The following is a 25,914-nucleotide window of genomic DNA, read 5'->3' on the forward strand; positions in this document are numbered from 1 at the left end:
AGGAAGTAGCTTCCCCGTTCTGACTGCAACACCCTTTCACCCAAACCTGCTGCGTTGTGCTCCCCAGTGCCCGGGTTCTGTGGTCCAACATGGACACAGATACTCTGTTGTCACTGTAGGCTTAGAGGTGAGTTGCAGGCAGTCAAGAGCTGCAGCATCCAGAGATACTGTCTTGCTCACAAGCAAACAGTGCCTGTAGGGCTCCCAGCAACTGGTCCCAAAAGTCCTCCTTCATGGGAGAGGTCTCCAAGAGCTGTCTTTTCTTCTTGGGTCATGCTCGGTGGACCCCCAGTGCACTTCTGCTTTAGTCTCTTTAAAGCATGAGTTTACAGGGGTAGAGGGATGTATTTAGTGAGTGTCCTGCGCAGTGTCTACCACAATTGTTTGGGTAGTGCTATCGTTATTGCCTTCAATCCAGTGATGAGTGCTGAAGAGACAGGCAAGTTTACCAGGCTGAAAGGGATTAAATTCTCGAAGCTGCAAGCCTTACTTCCTGTGCCTGAGGCTACAGCCTAGCTCCAGATCACAAGTGTACCCATCTCTAACTGCATCTCCTGATGGGCTCTCAGCAGCGGACTGCAAGATAGAGGCTAATAGCAGCTGGCCTCCTCATTCAAAAACAATGAGGTGGAACGTGCCCCGACACCCACTTCTCTGCAGATTACAGCCCAGGAGAGCTGTTGTGCAAAGCAAACCCCAAAGAATGGTTTCTGACTTTTCCCTGGGATGGCAGCTCAACCAGAGGCTGCTTGATATGCAGACCCTGTGGTATGTGAGATGAGGAGGACAAGCAAGTGCTAGTGACAGTGGCCAGATTTCGTTCAGTTGGAGAATTCAGTGGGAGCTGTGCTATTGCAGATGAAGGGTCTCAGCTAATGAGGTTCTCACAGAAGAAGCTGCTGCTTTAGGGGCATCTCTCAGCCACTTCCCTCAAGGCATTGCTGCTGTCCCTAAACATATATATGTCAGATCAACAGACCAATAAATTCCTGAGCAGAAAAGAGACCTTGGCTCTTTAGCTCTGTCTTTCTCAAAATGCTGCATACTCAATTCAGACAGAATTCTTGCTTCACACAAGGAAAAGAAACAAGAGAGACCAATTAACTGGCCTCACAAACTAATGTGACATGTCTTCAGGGTGGGCCAGACCTTGGCTGCTATATCTGGGCTTAGCTTCCTCCATGTCCTAGGGCTGCTCTGATTTGTCCTGGGGAGTGTCTGTCCTGGGTTATTTTAGCATTAAGGTCATGTTGTCCTATCACTGTTTTTGCAGCAGAGGCCAGACCTGCCCTGGATGCGTGTTGGCTGCTCATGCATTAAATTCTGGTGCCCTGCAATCCTGACCTTGCAGGGACGTAGCCTATCTCATAAGTGAAACCAGTTTTCTCAAAGCAAAGGGGGCTTACAGGGTGTGTTCTCCTCCAGCCTGATGGATGTCCTCAAGGGATTGCCTCCAGCTCTGGAAGGAGAGATTTTCAGGGAGTGAGAAGTGCTAGGACCCTCAAGCACTGTCCCAGTAGTTTCCTAGTCATAGCACAGACTATAATACATTCATAGAATTTACAGTACGAAAAGGAGGTGGAAGGAGACATTTTTAGTCCCAAAGTGCAGTTGAAGTCACATTTACCTTTCAGGAGATGAATGAGTGCTGGTGAGGAAGGAGAGTAGCCTACTGACTCTTTTGCAGGGCTTGGAGTTTCAGGTCATCACACTAGGTGGTTGGTGAGTAGGGTCATGGCTCTACTTGCTCTCTATCCCATGAAACAAAGCTTGCGATGGTATGCAGAGCAGAAGTGCACTATGCTGGGAAGCTGGAAAGGAAAATCAAGTTCTAAAGTTCCCCTGTGTTGAGATTCTTTTGTACTGTCGGGGATCACAGGAGAGAGGAGCACACTTTCAGTCTTGCATACTCTTCTGCTGTGCTGAAGCATGGTAGATGTACCATGGATGAAGGAAAATGTCCAATTAACACATGGCTCTTATAGCAATGTCTTTGCATTGTGAAAGGCTGGTGGGAGGCAGAGGCATTAAGAATGGGTGACAGAGAGCGTGTATGCTCTTGATGTCTTTTTGTTATTTTTTACAATGCGTGCATTGACTTGAGTGACTCAGATTCTGTCACTGAGCATGATCTTCTCTTTTGCTAACATGGTGGCATGCTGCCGTCCTCAGTGGCAACCTGGTTGGAAAACCAGTGCTAAATGAGAATAAGATCAGGCCCATTCTCTCCTGGCAGATCTATGAATTTATGCCTATAGGCAACAAAACCATGGGGTTTGTAGCTCAAAGATTTGGCCATATCCAGGCCTGGTACTTTGATGTGCCTTAGGCTGACCTCGTTAAAGCTCCCTTCACGTGCAGTCCCTCATGGCAATGGATATTTCCCAGCCATTTCTAATTCAGCCACAAGGCCTGAATTGCTCAGACTGAGTGTTCACGTTGAGACCCAGAAATGTATTAAGCTAATTATTCTTTGAAATCCCTGTGACCCCCTCCTGTTTTCCCCTTCCTTTGGCGCCAGCTGTCAGATCATTCCCCAGAGAAGAGCAGCTTTAAGTAGGCAATTACTTGTGATTCACAGGGTTTATTAGGAGTCAGAGAAGGCCAATCATGTCTGGCCTTTCTCCCCTCTCAAATGGGAAGAGAAGGTTCCTCCAGCAAGCCAGACATACATCTCCATTACCTGTGACTGCTGTGGTGCTAATGGATGCCCTTTCCTCCTCTCAAGAGAAAGAAAACAAGCCACAGCACTGTGAAATCCTTAATTCCTCTGGAGTGTCAGTTAGCTCGACCTGATAGCAAATGTGAATGTCTCAGACATCAGTAAGCAGTAAATGCCTGGGCTACATCAAGAAGAGAGAGACAGAGACCCACTCCTACCAAGGAAGAGTGGGGAGGGAAGTTCTCTGTGGGGCTGCTGCTTCTGGCTTTGCCAGTCGTCTCAAGCATCCTTTGGATCAGTCTCCAGTCCTTGTCATCACGGCCACAAGACACTGTAGGACTCCCCTTGCTTTGGATAAGGCTGGATGGCAGTGGACCACATGCAGAACACATCTTCGCACACCTGGTATGTGGTGGAGAACAGACTAGGTTGGGAGTCCTGTCACTTTACATCTTGTTCTGCTCCTTGATGCTTTAGCCCTCTGGGAGGACTGAGATAATGGGCTGCAAAAAGCTAGTGATGTTTTATCAGGGTGCTGACAGCTTGCACCATTCCGTTAGACTTTTAGAAGGATCTCTTCTCTTGGTGATTGTTGAAAGTCTGCTTTTTTCGGGAACTGTCCTTGCATGAGATAAACCGGCCTTTTACTTCAGATCAGCAATGACATCTTGTCTTTGCCTCTAATAAGATCAGTGCATATGAATCTCATGTTTTCAGAATGGCTGTCACCTCCTTGGAAACCTCAGATAATTGTAAGGCTCTTGCTTCTGCTTTATTTTGCATTTTACTATTATTCTGTCGCTCAGATGGCTGTATCTGTCCCTCCCATTTGTTCCTCTTTCCCTCCCAACACAATTAGCTCTACATTTTCATTAACCAGACCATTATATTAAGTGCTCACGGTCAGTTCTCAGTAATAACTATCTGGGTTGGGCCTGTGTAGGTTATTGGTTTAATTTGCACTTATCTGCATGAGTCTTCCTACTGAAGGGGGGGGCCAAGGAATAGCTCAGTCTCTTTCAAGGGAGGCCAGCTTGAAGAGGTGTGGCAGGAATGCTGGTTTTATGGTAGGATTTAAGATGGTCATCTTGGAAAGGAGGACAAAGAACCCCAGCAAAGCAGTTCTGCATTCTACTCAGAATCTCTTTTTATCCCTGTATTTCTCTTTGCTGCTGCATCGAATTCTTTCTGGGAAGGCAGAAGGGCAAGTATTAAGCCAATGTTTTTTAAATTAGGGGTAAGCAGATGTCCTGATTTAACCCCAGTTGGCAACTAAGTACCACACAGCCACTCATTCCCTGCTTCCATTGATCTGATGGGCAGGAGAATTAGGAAAAGGTAAAACCTGTGGGCTCAGATAAGAACACTTTAATAAAAGAAATAAGTAGATAATGATGGTGGTGATGATGATGATGGTGATGATGATGAACAAGAAGAAGAAAAGGAGAAGGAAAGAGGAATAAAAGCTAAGAAACCCAAGTGATGAACAATAAGATTGCTCACCACCCACTGATCGATGCCCATCCTGTCCCAAGCAGTGATCAGCAGCTAAGCATGACGTTCCATGGAATAGAATATCCCTTTAGCTAGTTTGGGTCAGCTGTCCTGCCACTGCTCCCCCCTGGCTTCTTGTGCATCTCCTCATAGGCAGAATACAGGAAACTGGAAAGTTCTTGATTTAGAGTAAGCAACTTAGCAACAACCACCAGTGTGTTATCAGCATTGTTCTCAGACTGAAGCCAAAACACAGCACTGCACCAGATACTAGGAAGAAAATTAACTCTATCCCAGCTGAAACCAGGACAGCAGATCTCTGAGTCATCTGTCTCTTCAACTGCAGTGGCTGACCCCATTGCTAAGCAAATTGCTAGTATGTCTCAGTGCTGGGCTTGATGCTTGCGTTGGACAGATGTGAATTCAAAGGCAAGGAAAACAGAAAACAGAAGCTTTAAATTTGAACCCAGGCGAAGGGTCCATTCTTCATTTCCAGAGAGGAAATTATGACAGGATGTGCCCTGAGGCCCAATCCCTTTCAGAAATGGCAGTCTCCCATCTAGTGCAGCAGGATCTCTAGACCTGTTGCTGCCTGGGGTGATAGGGTCTCAGTGGGAAAGGTCTGCAGTACTTACTCCAGCAGCCGGGATACCAGTGCAGGCACAGAACACCTGGGGTCATGTTGTTCCTCTCTTCCTGTCATCTCCCAAGGTCTTATTGTCTTCCCTAGAGGGGTTAGCATTGGAAAGATGCCAGAGGTAATGTACACATTTTACAGTTGTGATTTCAGGCCTTCTTGTACCTAGATCACTCACTGATGGTTTTATCTGCAACTTACATAGTATTACAAAAAAAAGAAAACAAGAAGGAGGCAGATGACATTACTCTGGGAGCTGAGGCTTATGCCTCAGTCTTGCTTCGACTACAAAATCAGTTTGCACTTAAACTCAGGTCTTCTGTGAGTTCAGTCCTTCATCCTGTGAGTACTGGGCCAGCAAGGCATGGTGAGGGGCAGGTGGCGTTTGTCTGGGGATAAGGATGCAGTCAGTAAGACTCACCCTTTGGATCGGCTAATGAGCTCATACCACATTAAAGATGTAGTGAATCCTCTGTTAATTCAGGGCTGATTTTACCAGCACTCCCAGTCTTGCATTTCCCTCTTTTTTGATTTCCACATGTGCACACACACACATATAAACACTACAGTCTGCATCTGTGCCATGCCCTGTGAAGTGACAATGTAGAGGTTAGCTCATAGTTCAGTCAAAACCTCAGTGAAGGTAGTTCAAGATCATCCTTATGTTTTCTTCAATCCCAGCATCCACCATCATCTTCACACTGTCCCACTTGTCCTCCATCAGTCACTCACTGGAACCAAGTCATCTAACATTATCCTGTAGGATCTTAGTGAAGGGCCAGCTGCAGAGGAAGAGTGAGGGGATTACCAGGAAGTATGAACACTGGACTATGGAAGAGAAATTACAATTCATACGTGCTTTGTTGAAGCCTGTTGAGATGCCATTTAGCTGTGTGTGTACGTATTTACATCTGTTTTTGTTGCTACCAGCTCGGGAAGAAGTAAATCCTCCTTCTACCTGTTCTTAATATCTTGACTCAACCTTTAAAATCAGAAGTTTTTACCTTTCAGAACTGAGAGTATTTCTTTTCTTGAGTAGTTTTTATTTCACTGCTGGCTGACACCTGAAAAACACAGATATCAGAAGGGAAGACACTTTGGGATTCAGAGTGCTTTTTAAAAGACAGTGAACAAACACAGCTCTCATTGACTTCTATGGAAGCTGATGTTTCTCACCAGCTCCTATGATCAACCCAGCATTTTCTGAATTGAAGAATTAACTCTTTATTCCTATTTCTGTATGGTTTCTCCTTTCCATGAGAGTATTTGTTAAGGTGACTAAGGAAGGGAGGAGCATTAGTAACACTCTGAAATAAGGGATGATGCTTGACATCACCAGAGCACTGCAGAGCAGGAAGACACATTGCTGGAACACTGTATTTGCAGTGATGAGCTTGCCCTAATGACCATGAGAAGTGTGTAAGCAAGGGAAGGGCACCTCCAGGCTCCAGCAGTGCAGGGGAAAGCTAATTCAGTGTCAGAAGTTCCTCTGACAGTCATTACAGACTCATCAGTGTAGGAACCAGGGTAACAGGAAGCCATCAGAGGTCAATTAGCAAAAGAATAATATCTCCTGTTTCTATGTCTTCCAGATCGAAATGCTAGAGCACAAGTACGGCGGTCACCTGGTGTCTCGCAGGGCAGCCTGCACCATCCAAACTGCTTTCCGGCAGTACCAGCTCAGCAAGAACTTTGAGAAGATCCGCAACTCGCTGCTAGAGAGCCGCATGCCACGCCGCATCTCCCTGAGGAAAGTCCGGGTCCAGAACTCGGAGAGCTTCTCCGCTGAGAAAGCCCTGGTGGAGGGGTACAACTTTGTGGGCATCCCATTGGTGAGGTCCCCATCTTTGCCAGCCACCATCAGTGGGGCACTGACCGAGCTGGAGGACTCCTTCACAGAGCAAGTTCAGTCCCTGGCCAAGTCTATTGATGATGCCCTCAGCACTTGGAGCCTGAAGACTATGTGTTCACTGCAAGATGGGGGCTCATACCAGATAAGGGAGACCTTCAGTGCTAGCTCCATGCAGCCAAACCAAGATTTAGAAGCTGAGCTGCAGGACAAGGAGAAGGAGGAAGGGCTCTTGCCAGACACTCTACCCAAGAGCAGCAGCACTCTCATGATGGCTTTTAGAGATGTCACAGTCCAGATCGACAACAAGAACATCTCTGTCTCGTCGTCTACCTCGGTGTCCATGGCAAACTGCCTCAGCAACAATGCCCAGCCTGGGCTCTCTCAAGCTACCAAGGCTGAAGAAAGCCCAGGAGAAGGGGAAGGAGAAGCCAGTGAACCACCGGCTGCCCCAGAGAGCTCACCTGAGTCCACAGCTCTCCAGAACAGCCACACTTTCACCGAGGTGAATGTCAATGCTAACGGTACAGGAGACAGCAGTGCTGAGCCTGGGCAGATGGCAGTGCAAAAGCTCCAGTTTGATGCTAGCAACGAGACAGGGCAGAGCAAAGGCTCTGAGTCTGAGAATGCAGACAACTCAGAGCAGCTGAGCAACAGCAGCACCTCCACTTCAGCCAAGTCAGCCTCGGAGGTGTCCTCCAAAGAAGCACTGCAGGCCATGATCCTCAGCCTCCCGAGGTACCACTGCGAGAACCCAGCTAGCTGCAAGTCCCCCACACTTTCCACTGACACCATGAGGAAGCGCCTCTACCGCATTGGGCTCAACCTCTTTAATATGTAAGTGACTCTTCCTCTTTTGTGTTTCCCAGCCTATTTCACCCCTCTTGGTCTAGATCAGTTTAGCTCATCCAGCTTTTTCCTTAAGTTCATTAAGTACTGTCCTGATCTTCTGCCCAACAGAGGAACAAGCCCCATCAATAGTGCCCATGCTTTCCTGAGTTCTGAACCTTCAGTCCCAGTTGCTGTCCCCTTGGCATCCACCAGCTGAGCTTGGGATCTAGGCTTCTGCCCCACTCTGTTGCAAAGGAGCCAGCATAGGTGGTACTGTAAACCCAGCCCTGGTTACTTAACATGGGGCATTTCCAAGTAAAGAGAGAGAGACAGAGGTGGAACTGGGCTTAGCTTGTCCAGTATGAGTGCTCTGGCTGTTATTTTCACTCTGGTATCTAGGTAGATTTTCACCTGACAGACCAGGTTTAGTCATCTCAGTCTCACACATCTGAGACTGATATCCTAGGAAAAGCAAAAGCAGAGCAGTCCAAAGAAGAGTTTAACTGGAGGGGTCACACAGAGTCTATTTTGGATTAGCAGAAAGCAGCTGAGCTCCTCTAAGGAGCTTTAGATTTGCTCATTGCCTTTCAGTGAGACTTTTCTCATCTAAGCAAGCCATGAGAAATACTGGGTTTTGCTTCATCATCTCACACTCATCTGATGCTGTCTTGGTTTCCATTTGAGTCCCTTGATGAAGATGCTGGGGTTTTAATGTACTCATATGAGAAGAATGTTTTGCCACACATTAGTGTGGGCGTTTTGGTAAGAGCGAGGACTAAAGGTTATGCAGTCTGAGGCATAAGTTTCGCACAGACAAGGGGCAATGCATAGGATTTATATACATGTAGAATGGAGGTTGTGGACTCCAGGAAGCAAGATGTGGAGTCCACAGCCTCCGTATTGCATGTACGTAGTATGGAGGTTTTTCGGACTGGGCTCAGAGCACACTCAGAGCTGAAGTGATGTTAGAGCAGACAGATCTGTGACTCTTACAGAAGTGAGGACATTTTGCTAGCTCTGAGCTCAGGTTGTGAACAGGTGAGTCCATGGGTACATATCAAAGTCAGGCTCTGGGCACACACAGATTTGCCTGATGAACGCAAGCAGGCTGGAACTCGAGAAGGTAGCCACCAGATGCAGGTGGGGTTGATTATCATAGAGTTAGTTCCAGGTCCACACATATGTTCTAGTGTTTGCGTTAGGATAGGTGGAGGGGGACACGGGGCTCACATCTCTGTTCCTGTTTCAGTATTCTCAGCCGTGCTTGGTAGGAGTCCCTCCAGCCAATGTGTTTTCCTTTGGTTCCTGCACAGTTGACATGGGCACTGACGTGAAGGTAAAGCAGGAATGAGAATGCTTTTTCCTGGCCTTTCCTCCTCCCCCAGTCTGCCTGGCACACATTCATGTGACAGATTAGCAGCACCAGGTCTGCTCTGGGGAAGCAGCTCTGCTTTCCTCCTTCATTCAGTGACCCGGGTTCACTGCATCTTGCAGGTCCCTGTGGGCTACAAGACTTACTGTGGAGCTCTGAAACACAGTTTCCTAGCCAGGCCTCCCCTGCTCCCTTGAAACTAACTGCTGAAATAGTGTGTATTAACCTGGAAGGCGCAGTTGTCTTGACAAAACACTGGAGGACAGGGAGGAAGGGAGCTGACCTGTTAGCTCTGGGGAGTGAAGGTTGGTTTTTATTTTTCTCTGAGTGGGATTTAAGGCTCCCCTTGTGACACTGCAGTCCATCTGCATCCCAGGGGATGGGAAGGCCGTTCAGCTTTCTGCAGTTACTTGGTTGTTATTTCCCTATCAATTTCTAGCAAGGAGCCAGTGTACTGTTGTAGGTTTTGTGATGTGGGCACCAACCCATAGGGCATGGAGCTGAGGCCGTGCCTCTGTGTGTTCACATCCTTTTTGCTGACTGCTCCCTGGACCAAGAGGTGAAGCCTGCAGTTGCTATCAACCATCTGCCATAATCTATCCAGCCCCGTGTTGCCTTGAGCTGCTGCTTTCAGAAAGCAGCTCTCTGGCTCAGAGCAGCCTCCTGGGAATGCATGGATGCTGTGCTTCTGTGGCAGTTTCCCAGTCTCCATTCCACAGTGAGGGGGTGGAATCCCTGGAATGGAGAGTGCTTCATTATGCAGTGCTGCTGTAATAACTCAGTGTGTGTGGGCAGCTGGCTGCGTGGGCATAGGGAAAGCCAGCAGGACGTGAGGAATCCCGTAGCATTTGCTGGCGGTGTTTAACACCCCTGCAGCATTAAACAAAATAACAGGCACCAGGCTCAGGAGAGATGGAAGCAGAGTTTGCTGCTGTACATCTGGGTAAAAGCTGCGTGCTGCGGTACATGGGATACCTCTGCATGTGTTCAGAGGCAGAGATACTGCACTGCTTATCAGGATTTTATGGAGAACAAACTGAATCCCAAGAAAAACTGATGACAGACTGCTGTTGGTGGAAGAATAGTGTATGCAAGTATGTTTGAGTTATAGCATAGGCAGTGCAGGAAGGCTGTCACAGCTGGACTGTTTCAGCCTACATCCTCTTGCACTGTGTGTGCCATCTCTACTGAAATCTGCACATCCATGCACATCCAGTATGTGAGCTGCATTTTTCTGGCCATATTCAGCTCCCAGCTCCTCTGGAGTGAATGCAGACTCAGTCTGGTGGCTTTGGAGTCACACCAGGGTAGCTGAGATCATCCCCATACTGTGAACACCACACTGTCACTTACATGATACCCAAGTGTGCAGGTGGAGGTGCGCTTCATGCATCTCCATTGCTTAGCTTGGCTTCAGTCATGACCATATGACCTTTGCACTTAGGTAACTTTGCCTGTGCTCTTCAAAGGTGAACCAGATCAGTGGGATAATACAGAAGGCGCACTGTTGCTTTTCCCTGAGGAAGGCCTAGGGTTTTCAATATCAGATCTTGCAACTCTCCTGTTCATAACTGTAATGGGTTGGCTTGTTCTCCCAGCCACTCTCCCCAGGGACTCCATGCTCCCCAGGATATTTTCTTTGTGGCATTACAGAGTAAGCAGAACTATTTCAAGCCCATCTACTTTTTATATAGCCATGAAGCCCCTGTAAGGAGCAGGCAATTCCAAATGCTGACTCCCTTATAGCTAGACATATGTTGCTCACCCACATCCTCTGCCACCTGACAGTGTCACAGTCTGTGCCTGTGCATACCATGCATTCACGTGGTCTGGGATCTCATCCTTTCCTTTCCTAACCCCAGGAAACTGCCTGAGCAAGCTCACTCCTTGAGCCTTGACATAGATAGCTGAATTTGGGTTAATGAGGGAAGTATGGCATCCTTTCATGGAGAAGCTACCCTCTCACCTCCCCCACTCACCAGCTCACAGAACCAAAGGAATGTGGAAATCTCCCTGGGATTTCACTAATTCCTTTCAGGAAAACCATCAGTGGGGCAGACTGAAATATAGGAAGAAAACCTGCTACACGATACACACATACACACTCATTCCTGTCTGTACGGTGGGACACGCACCATCACGTAGGCTCACAGCCACTGTCAGGATACATAGAACCATGTGTGCTTACAGGAGATATGAGGAGGAAGCCAAAATATGCAGATACACAGGCTCTAATGAACGTGTATGGTGCAAAAGAAATCTGTATATACAGGACATAGACACATACAAACATGTGTGCCTATTGAAACATGCACTACCCCCCAAGAGCTGCAGTCAGACCCACTCATCACCAGTCCTCTTCTCAGAGAGGCACCCACAGCCACAGAGGGAGAAAACCCCTCTGTCTTTTCCCAGCTCTGATAAGACATTTTCCAGGTTCCTTCTCTCATCCATACACACACACACAGAGGGTAAATTAATAGAGAAGGGAAGAACAACACAGGTAAGGGTGGGGGAAGTGGAGGAAGAGATAACCAAACCTGAGAATGGGGTTTCTGTTCAGGCAGCTAACACCAGGCTCAGGTGAAGAAGGTAGAAAGTGTCACTAACACTGAGCACTAAAAATATATGAAAAAGTAGTTTGGTTTTTTTTTTCCACGAAAAGGTGCCCACCTCTGGTTATCCCTCTTTGTGTCTTGAGCCTCATTTGCCCATAGACCATGGCAGCAATGTCCCTAAGTCTCTTTACAGCCACATTTTTCCCTTTGGCTTTGTCTGCCCTACCGAAGGTGCAACTACAGTTCCCCTACAAGCAAGGGGCTCTCACCCTGGTCCTTGGAGACAGCTCACTGTAGGTTGCATTTGGAGCAGCCGAATGTACTTGTATTTCCCGTGCTGTGTGGAGGACACAATCTAATCATGTCCTTACAGGCACCCTAAGTAAACCAAGCTGGGGCAGGGAGGGTGCAAGAGTCTTTAACTCTGAAGAAGGCTGATGGCAGAAGATGATGTTGGTATTGTGCATCAGGATTCTTTGTGGCAGTAGGATGACACTTGTGATTGCCAGGTGACAGCAGGTACAGCAACTGACACAGCATCCCATGGCATCCTTTTGTCTTCAGCAGCAACTGGGAGGGGACTCCCTCGAGTCACTTCTCCTTGCCTACACCAGTCCCATTCTGCCACGCACATGAATTCATAGGAGCCCATGCACATACTGTGGGCTGCATTGTTGCGAGCCATGAAGTGAGCCAGAGGCGATAATGCCTAAAAGAGATCATGCAAACTCATCATGTATGTCTCTGACCTTCTCTTTCAGAAACCCAGACAAAGGCATCCAGTTCCTGATCTCCCGAGGCTTCATCCCAGATACCCCCATTGGGGTGGCACACTTCCTGCTCCAGCGGAAAGGCCTCAGCCGCCAGATGATTGGGGAGTTCCTGGGTAACAGCAAGAAGCAGTTCAACAGAGATGTCCTAGAGTAAGTGTGGAAACCTCTTCCCCTCCTCCCTGCACTGTAAAGGAGTTTCGAGCCCACTCTGCTTCTGGCTGCACCAGCAAGACACCATCCTCTATGTCCCCTCTATCCCCCCTCCACAGGAACTTCACCATTCCCACTCCCTACCCGACACCTCTCAATGGATTTCCCAGCAATGTGTTTCCTCCTTAATATCAACAGCCCTTCCACTTCAGTATCTCCTAAGGGGGCTTGTGATCATCTAGCAGGAGCTCAGCACTGTCGGGTGGTAGAAGCAGTGATGCTGGGAGGTTTTGTGGCTGGGAAGCTCTGTGGCTGGGGTCTTACCCAATCCAGATAAAACACCTCTGATGTGTTCTGGGAAGTACTAAGAGGCAGAAGAAAAATACCTGTTCCTTGCAGTGAGACCAGCAGCAGGTGGCTCCATACCTGGTTCTCTTTCCGTCCAATTTTGAGATGGGTGGCCTTTTCATTTTGTCCACTTGCACTACAGGGATAATAAGAGGAGAGCTGTTTCTGTTTGGCAATGCTACTCCTGTTGGAAATGAAAAGCCTGCAAAAGGAAGCTTGCTACTAATGGTTTGTCATTGCCACTGCAGTCACAGAGTGCTGAGGAGCATCCCTACTCCAAAACTCCAGTGGGCTGAGCTATCCCTTTTCTGAACAAGATCTCAGGTTTCCTCCATGCTTCTGTTAGTGGCTGCCTTTGATGGATTCTTCCCTTCAGTTCTCTCACAGTGACTCTCCCCTGGTCACACAAACCATGCATCTCTCAGCCTATTCCTCTCTCATCTTTCGAGTCCTGCAATTTGGGCTGCAAAAACCAATATGTCAAACAGTGCCTACCTGTTTCTCTGCCTTCCACACTGTAACCATTGCTTATTTGTCAGACCCTGCACCAAAGGAGCAGGGTGTGAAGTGCTGAGAAGAAAAACATCTTTCCTGTTCTTCTGAGCAATGTCCAAGATGACAGGATTTCTGCAAAGATAGGCCTGGGGAAGCGAGGTGACCATTTGTTTTCTCCTTGGTCCTGGTGTACTTCAGATGAGGGAAAAGGAGAAAGCACAGCTATCTGTGTGATAAAAAGGGGACATGAGGAACAGGGGCCACCACCCAACCACCTTGAGAACTGCTGCAGTGAAAGCAGGGTGAGATTGCAGCTTTTCACCAGTGAGTGAATGTAAGGGCTGCCATGCAGGCTGATGTGACCTGGGTAGTCAGGAGGCAGCAAGCTCATTCTGAGGCCATTTCAAGGAATGACTGGCTAGGTCTTGCTTTTATTAGGCAGAAGGACAGTTCTTATTAAGAGCTGTCTTTCCATTAGATGGGAAATCCTTTGTGCTGGATCCTTTATTATATTCTCCCATCCTCCAAAATGTTGACTTTTGCAGTGGTTTCTCTTGAGCCAAGCCAAAAAGAAACCCTAAATCCAATGCACACCCCACTTTTACTCCAGGGAAGTACTAGAGGATGCCAGCTCAAGAGCCAAATCTGGGCCCAAATTTCAAAATTCATTCCTGCTGCAATTGCTGCTTATTGCTGCAGGTACCTGACCTTTGGTCCAGCTCTTTTTTTTATATACTGCATGGGTTGGGTATTGATTTGGCCAGCAGCAAGACACATGTTCTCTCCAGTTTCTTCATGCTGAGAGCTACAATTAAAAGTGATTTGCTCTTTTTCTCCAGCAGGCAGTGTGTGGGCTGCTTTCCCTGACAGATACTCTGCTGAAGTCCAAACCTAGCTTCTGCACAGACAGGGAAATATTGCAAGAGCAATAGGCTGGCACATCCTTGTAGTCCTAAATTTGGCATCATCCCTGCAAATGACCATGTCCTTCTTCCTCACATGTGACTACAAACTCTGTGCCAGCAGCTCCTGGGAACAGCCTCTATTGCAAATCTTGATGTCTGCCCCCCAGCCTCAATGCTCAGGAGCTGCTATGTTCTGGTTGCCTATCTTTGCATGTTGCAGGAGGTCCATTAAAGCAGGTGGCCTTACTCTGTCATGCTCATTACTCTCAGTTTCCACTGCACCTCTCAGTGCAGCACTCCAAATATTCCATGTAAGAGTGACCCCACCATTCTATTTACAGATGTAGAAAGCAAGGCTCAAAGATGGGAACTGAGCTGTTGAGGCTGTGTGTACACTGACATATATTGGACATGAGCTTTGTGTACATCGACATGTACCAAGCAACTGAGCCTGAATTAGGGGTTCAGACCTGTGTCTAATCTCTCCAGGCAACAGCTGATGTTCTTGAACTAACAATCTATGCTGCCATCCCCTCTTCACAATAAATTGCTGATTCATCTTCCTTGAAGGCAGCAATAAAAGTAGACATATAATATTCACAAAATGTTCTAAAACAGTAAGGAAAAACACACACGTTCAGCTGGCTGTAGCTGTGCTGTTTGCAGGTACGAGCCTGGGGATAGCAATGGTTGCTATTTGCCAAGCAAATTTTCATCAACTGCTTGTAAGAGCTGGCTGGGCAGTGGCTGCACACCCAGCAGTGTGACATGTATGGAAGCAAGGCGTTGCCAGGGGAAATCCTGGCCCAGGATTATCACCCTGAATATTTCTCCTGTCCCAGCTGCAGGAAGAAGAGGGCTGGCAGTGTAGTACAGTATGCTGGCATTTCCAGTGCAATGTAGTGCACTGTAAGGCTAGTCATGACTTTTGAGCCATTTGTGTGGGAGCAAGAGGCAGCTCAAAGACCTTTTGGCATTTTAGAACTAAGACCTAGTCTGGTTCTCATTCCTCATCCAACTCAAATCAAAGCAGCTCAGAAACACTGGCACATGTTGAGAGAATGGACTCTGCAAGGGCTGTCTTGCAGTCCCCACATCTACCCACGCTTAGAAATCCAGTGGTATTCCCAGCAGAGCACTTGGCAGACAGGATAGCTCCTACAGTGGCTTCTGCACAATTTTCCCAATGCCACAGTCATTTATGTGGCCCAAGTGGGCAGAAGAACAGGCCCTGCTCATCCTGGCAAGCTCAAATGCCCAAGCAGCGTGGCCATGAGCAAGCAGTAGTTGTTGGGCAGGCTCTGACTACCTGCAGTGAGCAAGCCTTTATGTCTCTGCTCTTTCACATCCCAGGCCTGACCCTGGAGCCTTCCTGCCCCATCTTCTCCCTCCCGAAAGCCATTTCAATTATTGATGCCACTTGCTGTGTTAGTTTAGCTTTTGCTCGATGTGAGAACTTGTGTTAGAATTGTGTATTGTAAGCATTGCCTCTGCTGCCGCCAGGTTGAATTAACCCAGCTGCATGAATAAATAATAGGACAGCTTTTAAAACATTTGCAAGAGTGTCAGCCTCCCTTGTGCATTTGGAGGCAGGGCAGAGCTGCCCAGGTCACAAAACTCCAGACTCAGCTATAAATCCAGCTAGAAGATAGTGCTCTGCAGACTTCTCTTGGCTTCTGCAGGTATTGAAGCAGTGATGCTGACAAACAAGCAAACCACTGCCTGTTCCTGGAGTCAGGCAACAGAGCTCAGAAGCGTACAGTAGTATTTGACACTGTGGAGATACTCCACCTTTACTGCTCACCTAAAATTCCACAGGAATTGCCATGCTGGTTGCAAAGCCTCTCGCGTATATGGGCAGGGAAGCGGGTGAGGGTAAGTGTAGTAAAAGACATGAAGACTTTGGCATGCAATTTTGCCTTTCCACACCAGCAGGCTCAGCACATAAATGCCCTGAAGTTGCATTCTCCCATCCATCTTCCTACTCTGTTTTTCAACCTTTAACTGGTTTTCTTGGAACCCAGAAAAGGTGTCTGGATAGCTCACAAGTAATCCACAGAATCATAGAACCAGCTAGGTTGGAAAAGACCTCTAAGATCATCAAGTCCAACCGTTAACCCCAGGACTGCCCAAGGCCACCACTAAACCATGTCACTGAGAGTCTCATCTACACAGTTTTGAACACTTCCAGGGGCAGTGATTCCACCCCTGCCCTGGGCAGCCTGTTCCAGTGCCTGAACACCCTTTTGGTGAAGAATTTTTTCCGAATATCCAGTCTATTATACACGCTAGCCAGTGGAAGGGAGAGATCAGGGGATTATAGTATCTGACTATAACTGGGACACATGCTTTGATAACGCTAAACTGCTCATGCCTGTCTGTTAAGGGAGATGCAGTATGTTGTTTTCTTTTGCAGAAAAGGCTTCAGTCTTTGAAAGTAGGATTTATCTCACCTATTGTTAGCCACCACCAAGTTTAGTGCCTTCTATCAATTTATGAATTCCATTAGTTAATGGAAAGACACAGGTCCCTCAGGAGTGTTGTTTTTCTCAATGTGCTTGTTTAGGCTGGACATGCAGCTTTTAGGTATTTTATGTTACAGGTGATAAATCCCATCTGTAGTCAGTCTGAGCATCCTGCAGTAACAACCATTCTCTTTGATCCAGCATCCCACAGTAAGATCCATCCTCTTCTCTTGGAAATCTACTTCCACAGCCTGCCCTGAAGCCAGTTAGAAGGAGTCCCTGGGGATCTACCCCAGGGTTTCAATGTCTACCAGTCTAGAGAATACAGCTGTAGAGAGGTAGCCTGGTCCACTAAAGCACTGAGCTGGTACTGAGCAGTTTTATCAAATCTACTTAGCAAGTACTGCAGAAAAACCATTTTGATACCTTGAAAAAGAGGCCCAAGGCGTTAACACATTTTTAATGAGACACATGATTGTTCTTGCATTCTTTCTTCGTTCCTTTCTTTTGTATTACATGCTCAGATGTATTTTTTATTTCCTTTTTGTGCATTCTTCATTCTCTGCTTACTTGCTTTTTCCTTCATTCATACTTCCCTTTGCTTTAGTTCATTCTTCCCCTCCACCTGTTTCTGACTCAGGAAACTCTTCCATTTATAGCTCATTCATGAACAAGATAATGTGAGTGATGCCATGAATGGAGTCAGCTGTGCTGCTGGTACTTTATGGTTTGTGCTCAGGTCGTGGGACTTGGAAGTGCAGAAGTGACTGTTCTGGTACGTTTGCCGCCAGAGGAGAGAGGGGCAGGGATTCAAGCAGAAGAGACATTGTGCTGAGTCGGGGGCTGGCTGTTGTTAGACTGTAAGTTGCTGTTAGACACACTCTCCCTGTGGGTGAGCAGCTCTCCTGTCTGTCAAGCGTGTATTGTCTTCTCTTTCTCTCACGGGAAGTCAGGGAGAGAAAAGCTGCTCTTAGGAGTGTAAGTGCGGAGCTGGAAGCCCAGCAAAGCGGCTGTCTCTCAGAGAAGTGTTAGATTTCTCTTGGACTGGCGGAGTGAACTTGATGGGTTAGCCCAAACTAGCCTGCTTTCCTCTTCTCTCTGAGGACATTACAAAGGATCAATGGAGGACTTGCATTACAAGAGGGTTTGAACAGTGCAGTGCTGCAGCTTGTGCTATGGAGCAATAGATAATGATGTGATAGAAACAGGACAGAGGCAAGAATGTGTTAGGCAGTTCTGCCCTCCTGCTGAAAGCAGAGCTGTGGCACAGATCAAACATGAACAAGAGCAGTTTCCTATTCTAGATTTACAAAGACTGAACATGTAGCTTGAATCTGTCTAGGTGCGCATGGAAACAGTGGTTTCCCTTGTCCTTTGGGGGACAAGGATTCCCAGCACCCCTTGGAGGAGAAGAATAAGTCTGGTATAACCCTCCCCTGAGTGGCCAGTGTGCCTGGAGTGGGAGCAGGTCTCTGCCTTGCAAGGCAGCTCTGGTGCAAGGCATGGTACGCTAGGCAATTTCTTGCTTAGGAAGGAGTGGATGCCCAAGTGAGGAGCAATGTGAACTACCAACAACCCTGGGAGGGCAAGTAGACATGACTTAGCCCAGAAGAAAACAGGCAATACATGTAGTGCAGCAACCCCAGATAGAGAAGACTGGTGTGGGCCATGGTCTCCATTGTGTAGACTACCCTTACACAGGGAGGGCAGGATTGAGACACACACCCATGCCTGCTGGTGCAAGGAATCGGTGAGTCCTGCTCACTTTTCTTTCTGTGAGCCTCAGTTAACATGTGCAGGGCAGCCTCCTCCCAGGGAGCAATTCTTCTGCAGTCTACCCTAAGCAGGGTTCATTGTTCAGGATGCTCGCAGGATTAGGGAAGCTGAGAAGAGAGATGGTTTTTATTAGTGCCTTTGTGCCTTGTAGTTTTAAACTTTCCACCTGGCTGCCTCCCCCCTTGCTCCCTCCCTCAGCATGGGCTGCAGATTCGTTACAGACACTTTCAGTTGCAGCCCAGCTCCTGCTTCGTTGTCACCTGAGTGGAAAAGCTGGAAAATAGGTCATTACGCTTCAGCAAGCAGATCCCAGCCCCACATGATACAGCTGCTTCCTGCCTTCACTGAACCCTCTCAACACAAGGCTCTTTCGCCATGCTTAGCCCTGTGCTAAACCCTCGCAGATATGATGCCACTATATCCACCCCACTTTGAGGGATCTATGCACTGCACACTAGGAGGCATCGTGGCCACCTCTGAGGTGATAGCTGAGAATTAATGATCCAACTAGGACCCCACTTTGGTCCTGGCACGTGGCATGCAATTCTTTGCAGCTGTGAGATGTCTGCCTGCCAAGTGCCTTAGGACAACCAAAGCTTCCCATGTATACAGGTGGCAAAAGAGCTCTCAAACTCCACCACCTTGTTTATAGGGCAGGATGCCAGCACTTTTCCAGCTCACTGTAGCTACATAATGCAAGCATCTAAAGTCCTAGTCCTGCGCATAGTGGTCTGAATGCATCTCTGGATGCAGTGTGAGTTCAATTTGTGTGTCTTATTGCGAGTCTGTGGGGAGGAAGGAGTTGAAACAGGAGGAGATTTCATACGGTGATTACTCTGCCCCTGCGTTATTATCCTTCAGGCGTCCTGGTGGTCCTGGAATAGAGGTGTTCTGCTGTTTGTGCAGAAATGAACTCGGCACTGGTTTTGGCACATGCACATAAGCTGCTGGGCTATTGTTTGGATGCAGAGAGCCAGCTGCTCTCCGCTCAACCTTTGTCTTGTACATTGGCAAATCCAGTCCTGGGCAGCAACCTGCCCTTGTGCACGTGGTTACGTTGCCTTTTACATTGCAGCTCAGGAGGCTGGCAGGATCAATGTACTTTTTGCAGTATGCTTGCCAAGATATCCTGTGTCAGCTTCCAGGTTCTCTAGCTTGGAAAGGAAAGACCTCCTTGCTCTGGCTTCAGAAAGTTGCGCTGCATTTCAGGGGAGCTCTGGTATAGGCACCACAGTACATTCGGAATGTTAATGGGAGTCTGTACAGAAATCTGAGGTCAGGCAAGGCAGCAAACCTTGTAGCCACCTAGAAGAGAAGCAGAAACACAGCAGCCCCATGGCATAAGGCTGTTTGGCACTTCCAGTGGTCTTTGCTGTGCCAAATTTACTCACAAAAAGTATCGGGCAGCTGTGATCCACCATTCTTTCTGTCTAGCAGCAGTGTCCTGGGTTCAAGCAGTAGCAGTCATTTTTTTTCTCCTTCTTAGTAGCTGGTGCAGTGCTGCGGTTTTGGACTTTCAGCCTGGGCACAGCACTGATAACACAAATGTTTTTAGTTGTTGCTCAGCAATGTTTGCTCTGACCAAGGACTTTGTGAGTCTCATGCTCTGCCAGCGAGGAGGGGAAGCTGGGAGGAAGCAGAGACGGGGCACCTGACCCAAGCTAGCCGAAGGGGTATTCCGTACCACAGCACGTCATGCTCGGGATGTAACTGGGAGTTACCCGGAAGGGCTGGCTCACTGCTCTGTCGGGCTCGATATTGGTGGGTGGTATTGTATTCTCTTCCCTTGTTATTTCCCTTATCCTTATTATTATTGGTGGCAGCAGCAGTGATTTGTGTTATACCTTAGTTACTGGACTGTTCTTATCTCAACCCGTGGGAGTTGCATCCTTTTGATTCTCCTCCCCATCCCTCCGGGAGCTGGGAGGAATAAGGGGGGGAGTGAGCAAGAGGGCTGCGTGGTTCTGATTTACAGCCTGGGCTTAAACCACGACAAGCAGAAAGTAGCAGCATACCTGGTAGTTCCTCTAGGAGCTGTTGACAAAGCACAGGCTTTGTCGAATGCAAGCAAATAAATCAAATGCAAGCCCATGCTGACTTTTCTTGAGTCAAACTTTCTTCCTAATCTGCCCTTCCTGCCTGGTCAGCTTTTCTCAGGAAGCATCCTTCTTTGGATTCCATTCCTGCAGATGAAAGGGACTCCCAGGGTTTCGTCTTCGAATTTACAAAGCAAACCAGCATCTGTCAGTCCATGAAAGAAACTCTCAAAGAGAAGCTGTGCGTAACTCTTGTAGTAGTGCCTGTTTGAGTTTGAAAAGAGCTATAAGCAACTGCCTTGTCCTACTCATCCTAATAAAAGCTTGATGCTTTCTGTATCAGGGGCATTGACTTTATAATTTGAGATCTGTACACAAAGGGAAAGATGTGTTAGAGCAGCCTGCATGGAGCAGGAAGGATTGATCAGTGAGGGAGGGAGCGAAATATACAATTTAATGCTGGTGGATTGGGGTTACTTAGGGGGACCTCGGCAGGTCTCACTGGTGTGTGCAAGGACTCTGTTTTCACATGTCTAGAAGCAGACAATAACAGCAAAATCACTGGGGTCAATGCTGAGAAACATCACACATTGGCAAGTATTAAAAAATAATAACAAGCCCAACTGCAGAGGTGGTTGCAGCTGTGAACACAGTAATGACTAACCAGAGAAAAACTTCTCTACTATCCAAGATAAATTCCAAGAAGCAGGAAGCCTTGATGTCAACCCAAGGGATGTGTAAGAGTGAGAAAATAAAAATAACAAAGGAAGGAGGTGGCGGGGGGGGAAGTTTTTGCTGTTGCCAGAAACCATTTGTGAGGGTTTCTGCAGTCCACCTCTTGGAGAGGAAGATTTCATGTAAGATTCCTATGAGAGCAGCCCCATTGATTCTCCACCCTTGCTCCTCCACAGTTTGATTATATTATATTATGCTCCCTCATTTTGATTATATGGAGTTTGTGGAGGGACAGAGTCCATGTTTCCTAGTTGAAGTTGTAATGACTCCAGACTTAGGAGATACTGAAAACTCTGTTCAGCCAGAGCTCTTGCTAAGTTATTCTGTGGGTGTCACTCCAGTTAAGCAATGATATTTGAACTCTTGGAATAGAGAGATGTCCCTGAGCATTTGAACCCTGTCCCTCACACAGTTGAGACATCATGCATCAGATTTTCATTCTATCAAGGCTGCACATGGCACATCCTAGCTCACAAAGTACTTCCCAACAGCCTGCAGCAAACTGCAGCACTCTAGGAAAGACCAGCAGACACGTCCCCAGTTTATCACAGAAAGGAAGAAGGAAAAACTGATGACAGCACATCCCTTGATTAGCAGTGGGTTGCTTGGGAAAATTTCCAGATAATCCTAGGAAATAGAAAGATCCAGAATAGAACTAATCCCCTCCTCCTCCATTTTCCCAGTACCACTCCTCATACAGTCCCAGGTATCAGGGAAAAATTCCTCCTAACCTCAAATTCGGGGTCAGTTTATCTTTTACAACATGAGAAAACAAACCAAACACAATACAGAGGATGATATGAAGGCGGGGGGAGGGTGAGTGGGAGGAATAGCATTAGCATCCAAGGTATATCGAAGCAGAAAATATGAAGTCCTTGAATTTTTAACACACTTGTAATGTCAAGGTGATGCCATATGATTGAAGATTAGCAAATTAGTAACTTCGCATTTAAGGAAGGCTTAAAAAATTGGGAATTTGTCACCTGTTAATTTCTTGGTCTGACAGAATGTCAGCTTTGAGAATTTCTTTATGGGAAAGAATAATGGCAGACAGGAAGGTAAATGGTACATACCAAAGCTGGTGGAGAGTAGATTAATTCAATGTCTTTGTTAAGACAATAATAACTGGTTTTCTAGACAAGGGACATGCAGAAGGTAATTCTAGACTTCACCAAAGCATTTGACGTGAGAAATTGTTGGTTGAGAGTGGAAAGGATAGAAATTAGCAGAGGAATCATAAACTGGGGACAGAATTGCCTGATGCAGACATAAGTGCCTACATACTCTGCTGCAATGGGAAGCTGGGCCTAAGGGAGGCTGTGAGCAGAGTTTTCTGAGTCTAGGCTTTTGGTTAATGATTGCAGTAATGACCTGGACACAAAAGTAAGAATATGTTAATAAAATGTGCTGAAGCCACATGGGAAAGGTGTTGACATTACAAATGGCTAAAATTTCAGGCAGTTGCAATAAGAACTAGATTATTTGACTAATGCAGAGAGCAAGAACAGTAGTGGTAGGTTTTGGAGACTAATGGTAGGACTTCTATAAGCTGAGAATGCTTAGGTAGGAAACAAGAGATGTGGCATCCCTTCTTTGGGTGTCTAAACTGGCTGTGAATTACCAGCGTGCAATGCATCACCATGAAAGGAAACGTGATGATACCAGATGTATGAGGTGAAGGATCTCTAGCAGATACGAAGCATGGCACTGAAGTATGGTGGAAATTAACAAGATTGTGTGGAATGGGTAGAAATGTGTAAATGAATAAGGGCTTATACAGAATTAATTGGTAGGGGACTCCTGGTGTTTGACTGCATGGGCAGAGTTTTACCCAGCCTTGATATTTCAAGCCAGCAGATGTTGCAGTGTTATTTCTGTACAACAGCTTCCATTACCTATTTTCTCTGAGCTGGCTCTGGCCTTTAAAGATATAATGAATGCTGTTGCTGCAGTGGTTGAGTGGGAGTGAAGAGTGCTATGAAGGTATGGGCTGCAAATGGGGATGTATACTGGACAGAATGGAAGATGAGGACAAGTGCAGGAACAGCCCAGTCAATACAGATAAGAGAAGGATGGATAAGCAAGTAGTGAACAAGTGCATGTGCTGAGTGGAAGGGAGGAATAGACAATGTGTGAAGGATTACCAGATGATAGGAAAGGCAAAAATAGATGATCTAAATCTAGGTTGATATTGGTATTGATATAGATGTCTAAATATCTGTATCTATACAGATAATTATCAATACATACATATATATACTTTGTATATATAAATATATATCCTGTGCATGGTATGATATGATATATTTATATATCATGGTATATACACACATACACGCATATATATATATCTCTCTATATATTTAGACACAAGAATTGCTTGCCTGCTGTAGAATGCAGGAATCACTTGTCTGAAATTACTACCTGTTATAAGTGTGACCTGGGCAGTGTAGTGGTGGCTCAGGGCCTTTCCCATGGTATTTCCCTTGGGAACTGAGCCTTGGCAGTGCAGTGAGGAAACCTGCCTTGCATTCTCTGCGGGAGGAGGTGCGGATGGAGTCTGTGTCCCTCTCCCACAGCTGCGTGGTGGACGAGATGGACTTCTCAGGCATGGAGCTGGATGAAGCCCTGCGGAAATTCCAGGCCCATATCCGTGTGCAGGGGGAGGCGCAGAAGGTGGAGCGGCTCATTGAGGCTTTCAGGTAAGAATCAAGAGAATGAGCCCTGCAGCTCCACTGCTGCAACTAGATGAAAGCAGAGAACACACCCAAGGCAGAAAGCATGCAGCAGCCATGGAATGAATGGCCAGGGACCTCCCTTCCAAAGAAGGTGATCACAGAGGAGCTTCTGAAGCAGGGGGTCCCCTGTGCCAGTGCTGCAGCAGATGTTCCACGGTATAAAGGGCACAAAGGGCTGAAGTGAGGCCAGCCCTGACATGTCTGCCAGCAAGTGACTCCCTGTTCATGGGCAACTCACAGGAAGAGCAGTATTGGGGGTTGCAGAGATGCTACGCTGCTCCCTTGGCACATCCAAAGGAGTGCTTTGCCCTTAGCAAGGCAGGCTGGAGTAGACAGCTCTTGTATTACCCTTACATAGTGATACCAGTCCTTTCTAGTCTCACTTGCTTTTTTGGTTCCGGAGAACAAGATGGCTGAAATTTCAGTGGCCTACTTGAGCCGTGGTGGATAAATTTGCCTTGAGAGAGCAGTTAGTTCCTTCTCATTTGTGTGAGAGGTGGAGTGAAAGCAGCTTGATCCACTTGCGATGAAGCTGTTGCCACCCTGGAGCAGAGGACTCCCATGTTCCGTGTTAAGTGTGTGCATCCCTCCTGCTGCAGCCAGAGGTACTGCATGTGTAACCCAGATGTGGTCCAGCAGTTTCACAACCCAGACACCATCTTCATCTTGGCCTTTGCAATCATCCTCCTCAATACGGACATGTACAGCCCCAACATCAAGCCTGACAGGAAGATGATGCTGGAGGACTTCATTCGCAATCTCAGAGGTGAGAGTCCTACTTTGGTTTTTTTTTTTGCCCTCTTGCTGCTCTAAACTCTGCCTATGTGAAGACAGCAAAACTGAAGTGGAGCTGCCTTTCTCTAGGGCTGCTGCTGCTCCTTGTTAGCCAGATATGGAGGGCCCTTTGAGATGTCTTGTGGAATGCTGGGCAAGGGGAAAATGTAAGCTTTGTTTTCTGCAGAAGGCTGTCCAGTCTTATCAGAAACCAGCCATTTTCCTTGAGAGATGGTTTCATCTTTTAATAGATCTCACTGCTTGGAAGCAGTCCATTGTATTATATTTTCCTATTGTTCAGATCCATCCTTCTTAGACCCTGCTGGATTGCGCTAAACAAGCCATTCCTCTCCTTGCAGCTTTGAATACATAAACACATTTTCCTTCTATTCAGGCTAAATCTTCCCCTTCTTAATTGCTTGCAATTACTTATAGTAACTGTAGGCATGACAGAGTTCAAGCATACATTACCTCTTCGCAGTTTCTGATACATCAGTTCCCCAAATCAATTTTCTTCTGGTTTTCAAGGTCAGTCCTTTCCATCCTGGTAATAGGTTTCTAAAAGCACTTTTTCAGATGTGGTCACAACATACTCATATATAGAGCCACTGCTTCCTCCTTATTTTCAGATCTGCTAATGCAGCTTAGTATTGTTTGGCCTTTTTTACATCATGTCTAGACAAACTGTTGTCTGATTCCCCAGCCATGTTCACTCCTAGGTCAGTCATCTTCCAAGTGTGTCTTCCTGCACATCTGCAGCTCCCTCAAGTTTTCCCAGTATAAATTGCTGTCTAGATTTTGAACTTCTGTGGGTTCCTTTGACCTGGTTCTTTGTCCTGACTGCTGTTCAGAACGTGTCGCCTCAGCCTCCCACACCTTCCCCAATTTGTCCTCCACTTCATATTAGTATAATGAGGCCCATTTTCAAGTTATTTCCTGAAATACTGAATAGGGCTGATACCTGACATCATCCCCTCCCCTTTGTTATTACAGCTGATAGCACTAACTGAAAAGGGGTTTTTTTACATTAACTTAAACTTAGAGTTGCCTAAAAATCTGCCAGTTCATATCACAATGAATTCAGCCAACATGCACCACAACTCACTAGAGAGGGTGAATGTTACCCCATTACAGACAAAGGGAGACAGATCATTCCAGACTCATCTGCAGGCCAATACCAGGTCAGTAGCTTCACCAGCCTGTGTTTGGAAACAGACAGAATATCCAGGTGACATTTGCAAGGGCATGGATGAGGGAGCCAGGAGATGATAGTGCCTCTCCATTCCTCAGCAGGTCCTCACCTGTATCACTCAGGG

The 25,914-nt window shown here is 47.0% G+C and overlaps 1 protein-coding gene across 6 annotated transcripts in view; it reads left to right on the plus strand.

Moving 5' to 3' along the window:
* Nucleotides 1-25,914, plus strand: part of IQSEC3 (IQ motif and Sec7 domain ArfGEF 3) — a 103,234-nt gene that overhangs the window by 63,187 nt on the left and 14,133 nt on the right. For all 6 annotated transcript variants that reach the window (XM_065682233.1, XM_065682255.1, XM_065682252.1 and 3 more), the window contains 4 exons: nucleotides 6,386-7,479; nucleotides 12,165-12,326; nucleotides 23,666-23,788; nucleotides 24,424-24,590. In XM_065682233.1, the coding sequence (XP_065538305.1) occupies nucleotides 6,386-7,479; nucleotides 12,165-12,326; nucleotides 23,666-23,788; nucleotides 24,424-24,590 (1,546 nt within the window). The remainder of the gene's footprint in view (nucleotides 1-6,385; nucleotides 7,480-12,164; nucleotides 12,327-23,665; nucleotides 23,789-24,423; nucleotides 24,591-25,914) is intronic.

The sequence above is a fragment of the Lathamus discolor genome, chromosome 1 (genome assembly GCF_037157495.1).
Source record: "Lathamus discolor isolate bLatDis1 chromosome 1, bLatDis1.hap1, whole genome shotgun sequence".
Taxonomy (NCBI): domain Eukaryota; kingdom Metazoa; phylum Chordata; class Aves; order Psittaciformes; family Psittacidae; genus Lathamus; species Lathamus discolor.